The 10,787-nt window shown below is 34.6% G+C and overlaps 1 protein-coding gene across 1 annotated transcript; it reads right to left on the bottom strand.

Moving 5' to 3' along the window:
• Positions 1-5,290: 5,290 nt before the first annotated feature.
• Positions 5,291-10,688, bottom strand: LOC104602728 (LOW protein: ammonium transporter 1-like protein). The gene is made up of 9 exons (XM_010266509.3): positions 10,370-10,688; positions 10,210-10,269; positions 10,051-10,098; positions 8,833-8,965; positions 8,667-8,743; positions 5,957-6,055; positions 5,798-5,868; positions 5,598-5,688; positions 5,291-5,507 (listed from the first exon to the last, which is right to left on the bottom strand). Exons 1-9 carry the CDS (start codon positions 10,583-10,585, stop codon positions 5,397-5,399), a joined length of 906 nt encoding a protein of 301 aa, XP_010264811.1. The 5' UTR covers positions 10,586-10,688; the 3' UTR covers positions 5,291-5,396.
• Positions 10,689-10,787: the final 99 nt, after the last annotated feature.

The raw sequence follows: 10,787 nt of genomic DNA, 5'->3' as shown, positions 1-10,787 counted from the left end.
GTTTTCCAATTTTCCAAGGCGAAAAGTGAGCATTCTCATTTTGATTCTTTGTTCCAGGACCAATCACAATTCTTTTAACTTCAACAATCAAAATGAGAGTGCTCACTTTTTTGCCTTGGAAACTCAACTTGGTTGGTCCCGGATAGGGGTGGATTCTAGCTGAGCCAAGCTGAATATTTGGCTATTCGAGATCGTTTGTAGGAATAGTATCAGGCTTGAGCTCGATTCGAGCTAGAGGTTTAAGTTCAAGCTCAGCTCGGTTCATAGCTCGCGACTTGCAAGTTCGATAAGCCAAGTTATTTTTGGAAAAATAAAAATTATATGTATAAAATTATTTTTTTAATTTTTAGACAACTAATTAAGAATTATAAAAATTATTTAATTTTATATTAATAAAAAACAATTATAAAATTATTTTTATTTTACATACAAGAAAATAAGAATTATAAAAATTATTTACTATTATACATGAAAAATAAAATATTATATTAATACAAAATATTTATTGTATATAATAAAAATTATTTATTTAATACTAGGCTCATGAGCCTCACGAGTCGAGATTCATTGGGCTTGAGCTCGGCTCGATTAGCAAATGAGCCTATATATCGGGCTCAAAGCTCAATTTAAACCGAGTCGGGCCAAGCTTTTCACGAGCTGAGCTCGAATAGCTCGTAAAAAGCTCGGCTCATGGCCACCCCTTGTCCTCGAACATGAGAATTGTAATATGGTTTGTCAATCCATCATTCAAACGTCTCACCAATTGAGCCAATCGGGAAGAGTTCGACTTCAGTCCAGGCACCCTTAGTCAAGGCATTGTTCGCACATTCGGAGGACACGCCACACGTCCTCCGAATTGTGTGAAGGGCTAAAGCAAAACGAGACTCGCCGTTAGTTAAGTTAAGAAAAATGAGACTCGTTTTGCTCCTCTCCTCTCCTCTACCTTGAGTGTCACAGATGAGACATCTCTCCTCCCTCTCTCTCCCTCCATCCGCCTGGCGGCTACTTAACAACCAATCAGAAATATGTCTTTCTTGAAAGTCAAAAGTAGTTCCATAGCTGCCACCCTGATTACTAATTATAGTGTTGGTAACAATTGAAGTAGGCGGGGGCAAGGTTTAAAATTTCGTCATGTATCGGCTCGTATAAGTTGATATGTATTGGTTTTTCGACTTACTGGCACGAGAGATGGTCCTAAATTGAAGGTATCGTCTCTTTTCTCCATGCCGAAACAGTATCAACCTCGTATCGGGCTGGTATCGGCCCGTTTCGGCATGTTTTGGCCGATACGCGATGAATTCACTGTTACAAATAGAATAGCCTTCACAAGAGGGCTTCTAAACCCATTTTAGAAGCCCTCTTTCTTCCCCAAACCCTCCAGAAACTTTCTTTACATTCGTAGAGACTCAAATCTAGAAAAAAACCCATGAAAACACCTATAAAATGGAAATATTCAACAAGTTTTTCAAGGTTGTTTAAAAAGTAACGAAAATATGATGTTTTTTCAAAATTTTTTACATTTCCAGCCAATGTTTTTAGGTTCTTTTTAGTTTAGATGCTTGAAAACATCTTTATGTATATTGATCTATTATTCTTGTATGAAAAATCCCACTTATTTTGCTGTTATATGTAAATCTTTGTGAATATTTAAAGAACTTTCAAAATAATAAAAATTTGAAAAAAGTGAAATTTTTTAGTTTTTTCTTTTGATCTAGCTCTAGAAATTGATTATGTTGTAGATTTATGAATGATCTACCATGTCCATAGATCAATTGATTTTTTTTTCTAAATAATTGTTTTTTTTTATTTTTTTTAATTTTTGGAATAAATAAAATATATATAATTGTAATTTCTTTAATTTTATGTGATCTAACCCTATAGGCCGAGTATGTTGTAGATTTATGGATGATCTACCATGTCCATAGATCAATTGGATTTTTTTTTTATTTTCAGAGTAATATATATATATATATATATATATATATATATAATTTCTTTAATTTTATATGATCTAACCCTATAGGTTGAGTATGTTGTAGATCTATGGATGATCTACCATGTCCATAGATCAATTTAATTTTTTTTATAAATAATTGATTTTTTATATATTTTTTAAATTTTTGGAAAAAATGTTTATAATATCTTTAATTTTATGTAATTTAACCCTATAGGTTGAGTACGTTGTAGATCTATAGATCAAATTCATTCATTTTTTCTGTTACATATTTAATTTTCCTAATTTTAATTTAAATTTTAGAATAAAACATAAAAAATAATTATTTAGTTTTTAGAAAATTAGAATGAAACATGCAAAATAATTTTTTGATCTATTATGTCCATAAATCCATTCAATTTTTCTATTACATATTTACTTTTCCAAATTTTAATTTAAATTTTAGAATAAAACAAGCAAAATAATTATTTGAATAAAAATAAATAACTATTCAGTTTTTAGAAAATTAGAATGAAACATACAAAATAATTACTTGATATATTATGTCCATATTCAATTTTTCTGTTACATATTTACTTTTCTTAATTATAATTTAATATTTAGAATTAAACATTCGAAATAATTTTTTGAATAAAAATAAATAATTATTCAGTTCTTAGAAAATTAGAATGAAACATGCAAAATAATTACTTGATCTATTATGTTCATAAATTCATTCAATTTTTCTGTTACATATTTACTTTTCTTAATTTTAATTTAATATTTAGAATAAAACATCCAAAATAATTATTTGAATAAAAATAAATAATTATTCAGTTTTAGAAAATATGTTCATAAATCCATTCAATTTTTCTATTACATATTTACTTTTCTTAATTTTAATTTAATATTTAGAATAAAACATCCAAAATAATTATTTGAATAAAAATAAATAATTATTTATTTTTTAGAAAATTAGAATGAAACATGCAAAATAATTACTTGATCTATTATGTCCATAAATCCATTCAATTTTGCTATTTCATATTTACTTTTCTTAATTTTAATTTAATTTTTAGAATAAAACAAGCAAACACATTGGAACTGAATTAAGTACTTTATTAAATAGTATGTTTTTATTCTTGTATATTGATTATAATATGTTTTTGTCATAAAACCCACTAAAACATGTTATTTTTATGCATAAATAGCCCATTTATGTCTTATATTTAGTGATACTGATGTTTATTTATGATTTATTGGAGTATTTATAGCATTTCCACGTGTTTCCATGCGTAGCTTAATTTTTCGTCCGTATCCATGCGTATCCAAGGTATATCCCGATACATCTCTTAAATTTGCCTTTACGGTACGCATAGCGTTTCCGATACTTTGAACCTTGGGTGGGGGTGATGAAAGAGAGGGAGGATGAATACAAGGTGATTGTTGGCTGCTTTCTCCTCGGTCCATCACATTGTTCAAAGGTGGCAGCTGCATATCTGCAAGCAAACGAGAGGAAAGGATTGAAGAAGGCAAAGCTTGAGATGCAATTCCAACAGAAAACAGGGTGAGATTGTCGAGTTGTGATGAACCTAAAACAGGATTTTCATTCAAGACTGAGTTCAGTACTAGGCTGTTGTTCATGGAACTGATGGAAGAGTTTGCCATCAACAAAGCTGCCGTCTGGAGGAGGCATTGAAAATACTGAAGCTTACCCAACTCATAAGCTTCTGGTGGAGTAGTAGCCCGATGTAACAGATGGGGTTGGTCCATGAAGAAGTTAGTTTGAGGTTGGTGGGTGATCGGATTGATACCCATCTTCATCAGCTTCTTTAGGCGGGTGTTCCAGAAATTTTTAATTTCATTATCAGTTTGTCTAGGGAGCTGCTTCACGATTTTCGACCACCTAGTAAACAAAACCAAATTGAGAATTTGAGATATTAGTATGCATAAACAATCGGGCAGATCAAAAACCAGAATTTGCAGAGACTAACGAAATTAATTACTTGTTGCCAAGAATTGAATGAAGTGTGAGAATATCCCGCTGCTGGTGATAGTTGTTTATCGCTGGCGGTGATGGTTGTTAAGTTGCCGCCAGGCAGATGGGGGGAGAGAGAGGGAAGAGAGATGTCTCTACGACACTCAAGGGAGAGGAGAGGAGCAAAACGACTCATTTTGCTTAACTTCACTAACGACGAGTTTCACAAACGGGGTGAAACATCCTCGCATGCTACAGCCCTTCACACCAAATACGCGAACGGTGCCCTGACTAAGGGTGCCTGGACTGAAGCCGAACTCAACCGGGAAGGATGAATTAAGATAGTCATGCATTTTGGCTTATGAAATTCGGCAACTTCCACCTTTCTGATTTCAATACAAAATGGTCTTTACTTTCTTTCAAATGAATGATAGAAGATCCATCTCAGCTCAACTCAACTCAACTCAACTCAGTCTTTATTCTAAGACCATTGTGCTCTATCAACAGAGATGTTCTGTCATAGAAAATACATTGTTATACATTATCAGTGATAGAACTACTGAATTAAAAATGGCATCACCCTAGCAGTTCAGAACATTGTAAATTTAGCTATCAAACAAATCAGTCATTAATTGAGCATTAATGTTGAATTAGATGTGGTTAATTAGATTTTCAAACCAAACTACACATGTGGGGCCAGTGCATTGAGCATCCATCAAACCAAGCTGTGGATCTGGTAACTATTGTCACAAAAGGATTGGGGGGGGGGAGGAGATGATGTTAATTTCCTAAACCAGGCTACGCTACCATCTCTTATATCTTGTTCCATTACATCGTCTGACTTCAACTCTATGGCACGATGCTCTCAACAGATGCATCACCTACCTGCTAAAAGGAAACAAAGGAAACTTGCCCACCTGAGGTTTTTTTTTTGGGTCAATGCATTCACCAAATGGACAATAAACTAGGGTTCTGCTGTTTTGCCCTTGGTTTCCATCTGTCATTGAAATGGTTGAATTGGTGCAATCGGAGTTTCAGTAGCACTCCCTTCTCATTAAATGAATGATGGACATCATCAATTGATCTGCTGAAAGCCTGAAACCAACAAGCATGCAAACATGCTGAGAGCACGCATCCAGCCGTACATTGAGATCTCCCCATGAATTTAACGTACACATTATATGTACATGTTTAGTTGCTTATTAGTGCATGCCATAGTATTGTAAGTAGCAGTGGTCATTGCAACATATCCCCCCTCCAGGGCTCCCTACCACTTTTCACTTGATCCTTTTCTTTCTCATACCAACCCAATTGCATTCTATTTCAGCTCACCAATCAAAACATGAAAAGGATTAGGCATATGCATGTGTTGCAACTCGTAATCTTCAATGATGCAACTTTTTACTGGCTTCTTTCTGTTATACACAATTATGTAGATGCATCATCATTACAAATATGATTGAGGCTAATGATTCTCTTGAAACTTCACTGTTGTTTGGATTTCAGCTGTCTCCCAAGTAGTAAAAGTCCTACTGAGGCAAAAACAGACAAGAATGTTGATGAGTAGCCAAGTGCCAGTAGCGCTCCCCTCAGTGACTGCATATAATGCCATATTGTTTTATGCATCAACATTGATGTACAAGGCAATATGAAAGAGATAAAAAGTGGTGAAAAAGAAACAAGCACCTTGGCCAGCAGCAATGCATTATCATTTGCATATTGTAGTGAGCTTTCTGGGATGTTTTGGATGCCTTGGGTTAGTCCCCATGAGAGAATCCTAAGATTAAAAGTTTGGAGGCAATTAACACAATCTGGCTATTACCACAAATCCATATTCCTCTGAGAAGTACACATAGAAGATTTATAATACAAAAGAGGATGGTTACCCAAAAACAAAACCAATTGCTGCTCCAATGTTGGCTTTATCTGAAGTTATCTCAACCTGTAATTCTCCAAACTGCAATTGGTTGGAATAAAACATTATGTCAGCTTGAACTTTGAGGGCAACATGCAATAAAGGATTTAAGATTCATTTCCAAGCTTACTTTCAAAGTTCGACTTTCTTTTTTGGGTTCTTCATTGGTAACTGTCGTTACTGGGCTTGCTAACAATAGCTTTCCAGCCTTGATCATTGATTTAGCAATCTGCAGTGTTTCCAAACGAGCCAAATCATTGCTTATAACTAAGTTGAAGGGGAATGATGATATTTTAACACTATATCTGGTCCCTTGGAATCCAAAATGCCATTGGTTTTACCTGATTTAAGTTGCATCATGCTCTTTGTTTGCTTCCAGTTACCATTCCCTTCCCCCAAGAGATGCCCTCTTTTGTTTTAATGCATTTTATTTTACTATTAAAGAACATATTGTACATATTAAGCAGGTAATTCTCCTGAAGCAAATGAAGAAGAACCTTTTACAGCAAAAAGTCAGGTAATTCCTTTGGCTGCTTGGATTCCAAACACAGAGAAAATCCAAACACATCCTACTAATTTAACTATTTAAGACAGTCCATAGTCATGAAGAACACAATTACTGTCTTTGAAGGGATTTCCAACCTAAGCAATCTACATGGCCTTTAATTACAATTGTTTTTCATATGTACCTTGAAGATAGGTATCAAATAAGTTTAATTACATTAGGTGATAAGGGAAAGTTGGAAGGGACAGGCATAAATAATAAGTAGGTCATTTTGCATTGTATAGCAGAATGATGACATCCAAATTGCCACAATCATAACATTCACCAGAAGTGGACTTCCCCAAGGACCAAGAGGGTAAGAAACTTTCCACAATTCTAGTTATTACCAATGTTTTAAAAACCGACTGGAGGCCAAACCATTTTTGCCTCTAGGTCACGGGTCAACTGTCTGGGTTGAATGGGTCAGACTGTGACACATCAGCACATATGTAATAATATATATATATATATATATATGTATTTTATCAATAAATAATTTATAATTATATCTTACATGTAATATAAGTATTGTTTTATGTTTACTTCATATTTTTTATTCCAGTTTTTAATTTTTGATTTGTAAAAAAATGTTAAAAATTGGGATTTGAGGAAAAAAAGGTTTTTTGGTGAAAAATAGCAGCACAAGGTGTCTTGGGATGCATAATCTTGAACAGTTACCCCAAATCAATAGAAAGATCACCCCAGTCAAACAACCAAGCACAAAGTTATGGCCTCCGGAAATTTTAGTGTGTAACTCATGACCCGTGACTGGATTGAATGAGTCAACAGTTCAACCGTCCGGGTCTGATGGTTTTTGACCAAGTCAATGGTTTGTGGTCAAAAGTCAGGTTTGAGGAAAACCAGACCTGGAATCAGGACCAGGTGACAGTTCAAACTATTTCACCGTCTGGGTCAATGACGGGTTGAAAACACTGGTTACTAACTACAGCTTATTTCTGGAGTAGCTTCTCTGAAGGTTAGGTCATGGTCATCTACTTGTGTAAATCTGATAGTATGTATACATGTATTCTCTATGCATATCAATGTACTAAATGACAACAAGTAACATGTTTTAACTCGACAGGAGTTGTATTGGTGAAAGAAGCTTTACTGTCAACTCCATTGCAGCTAAACCAATCCTAGACATGAGATCCAAATCAAATAATAAATTGTACCAAGACCAAGAAATTAGGAAAAAAGTAAAAGGGTTTTCCAATGGGAAATGTGACAGGTTCTCAAACACTTCAGATTGCTATTCTTGGATACCAAAATATCATATGGTTAGTAAGCAGATGTATAATAAAAATAAATAGAAAAACTCAAAACAGAGCCCCTCTTATTCCTGGCATTGTATTTGATCAAATAAAAAATGAACAGGATGTTGCTGAATGACACTAAGTGGTGGTTTAGTTTGTGACTACTTACTAGTATTATTATGCTTCCTATTATCAGCACTAGTATTCTTGTAGTTCATTCGTTGAAGCAGCCATTGATAGCCAATTTATCTGCATCTCTTATTAGCAGCAACAAAATGGATCCCGATTGTTTTTTCTTTACAAAAATATAATTGTTTTTTGATAGGTAACTGTTCAACTTTTATTAGTTTCAGTAAAAATAATATTATGTACAATATGCCTAACATTTCATAACATATGCTCTATACATTAGATTGAAGCCCAGAAAAGCTGTGCCCTATAGACCCCTTGTTTAGCTAAGGTCTCGGCTAAACTGTTTTACTGTTCTTGATGCCAAATTGTTTATATTCTTGCTCAAAACGAATGAATAAAATACTCTTTTTTGCTCTAGTGAGATACTTGGAGACAAATCAATTGGCTAATTTATTACTTGAGTAAGAAGGTACAAGAAGAAAAATATGTATTGCATGGTAGTAACACAAGAAGCAGATACTTTTGTTTCCCAAATGCTTCATGTAATAGTTTTCCTTCTCATAGCAGTGCAGGAGAAAAAAGTTCCATATATGGATCTTTAACAATATTCAATTATACAATCTCCCTATGATATGACTAAAGTATACTTTGTGCACTAAAAATTAAAGAAAGAGAAAAAATATCACTTTGAACTATCAACAGATTAGTTTCAATGTTTCATAACATTTTTTATTCTATTTATCCCATACAAGTTAATTACCCAAAGTACAAAAGTTGATCTCTTTACAAATCAACAGCAAATAAATAAGAAAAGCATCATCAGTTTTTATGGATAATTGCAAATGTAAGTTGATTAAATCAAGAAGAACATTATTCATAGGACAGACGCAATTTCTTTTTGATATTACCCTTTGTAACTCCCCTTGACCATACAGTCCCATGGATTCAAATCTCCTTCCAGCAGATACCAAGCGTTTTCCAAATGCTGCACCGGATGAACAAAATAACATTGCTGTCCAAAAGATATACCAAGAAAATAAGGATAAAACTCATAAGCATCTGCTCTAATTTTACCTGATTTGGCATTGTTTGTTAAAGAACCCTCCAATGAGGGAAGCTTGCTTGCTAAACTACAGGAAGTTGATGTATCAGCTAGTTCCCATGCTCGTGATAGGTTCAACAGTGTTTCTCCTAGCTCTTGACCACACTGAAAATGATAATATAAGCATAAGTTGTTTGAAGGTTTCAGGTATCATAACTCACCAAGTAATGCCTACACATGTAAGAAAAATATTTAAATGAATTGTGAGATATTCAATTAGGTTCAGATGTTAAGCAGTTGGATTACAGATCACCTAATAGTTTTCATTTGGACCAAATAGCAAAAAACTATGAGATAAAAGTCAATAAAACCACATTAAGGTTTGCATGCAAATTACCAAACCCTTAGGGCTCAGTTTGGAAAAAGTACAAATACATATAAATAATACAAAATACAGGGTTTTGCACTCTATATATTTGTATTTGTGCTCCTTCCAAACTGAGCCTGGTGGAAACTGGACATTTATTGACAAAGATCATAATGGAAATAATTTCTTAACAGTGGTCATGGGCACTGTAGCTTGGATTCCTTGGGGGGAATATATCACAATGATGGGCAGATGATACCAAGTTCACAAATATCTACGATGAGCTCCTTATCTCTTCTAATGGATTTGGTAGTATCTGCTTCCTACATTCTTTTTTTTTTTCACCTGAATGAACACACAAAGTGTGAGAAGTAGCAACTTACCAAGGCCCAAACAAGCAAGTTTTCAAGCTAACTAGATCCTTTTGGACCCAAAGTCATGGTAGATGTTTAGTTCATCAAACCATGAATATGCTGAACATGAAGAAGGTTCTACAACTACTGCATTTGGTCATAATATCATGATTAGCATAAGCAATCCCATTTCGTTAAATATGGAAATGACTCAATCGCATAGTCAGGATCAGGCTTGCAGTATTTGTCATGGACAGGACCTGGCACCTAGGCAATGTATCTGTTTCAACCCCTATAACAGGCTACAGCGAAGAACCTATATAAGAGGCTCAGTCTGGGAAGAGTACAAATACAAGACTTAGAAACATTGTATACAAGGTTTTGCACAGTACATATCTGTATTTTCACTCTTCCCAAACTATACTGTATTTGTAAACCTTGTATTTGCACTCTTCCCAAACGGAGCCTAAAGAAAATTTTTGAATGCCAACTGTAACATTAATTGATTGATGTATAAAAGTATCACTAACCTCATCGATGACCGGCCCGTTAGCAAGATCAAAAGCGGCGTCATTCAGCTTTGATGAATCCCGACAACATTGCCAAAACTCTTTCAATCACAGCTAAAAATTTAACCAACTTATAATTTTATTATTAGGAAAGGGACATATCGTGAAGCGCTTACATACATCGAGACGAAGATCGCGGGGGAGCTGTGCCAAGTAATCAGGAGGAAGAGCAAAACTATCCTGCAGGCAACAACAGTTACTACTTACTAACTGAATCGAAAGTTTGAGGCCATAGCCCAAGGCAATCAATGTTAATTAAGACAAGGAGTCTGATAAGTACTGCAAGATCTTGGAGGAGGGATTGGGTCTCAATTGATTTGGGGGAATCTGATTCTGTGAGTGCAAACGAAACGGTCAAGCATCTCTTTTGGCGGGAAACCTTCTGGCAAGGTTTGAGAGGGAAATGCAGGGAGGGGATTTGATGGGGATTTCTCTGAAATAAGAGCGTTGGACTGGAATGGAGATTGGAGAGAAGATGCAAGCGAAGAGAAGCCATTGTCACTTGTCAGAGCTCAATGCCACTGAAAGCTAGATTTTCAGAAATTGCTTTGCTTCCAAGTTCCAGGAGGAAAAGGAAAATCCACCACAGCCAGAGATATTTATTATTTTTATTTGTATTTATTTATTTTGTATATCTGGACCAGGATGGTTTACCCAAGTTGGTCTAAAAGCTTTGGACCGGCATAGAATTAGAGCAA

The sequence above is a fragment of the Nelumbo nucifera genome, chromosome 1, assembly GCF_055504915.1.
Source record: "Nelumbo nucifera cultivar China Antique chromosome 1, China Antique-T2T, whole genome shotgun sequence".
NCBI lineage: Eukaryota > Viridiplantae > Streptophyta > Magnoliopsida > Proteales > Nelumbonaceae > Nelumbo > Nelumbo nucifera.
Note: the sequence above shows the minus strand (reverse complement) of the source record. Positions and strands in the feature narration are given on the sequence as shown.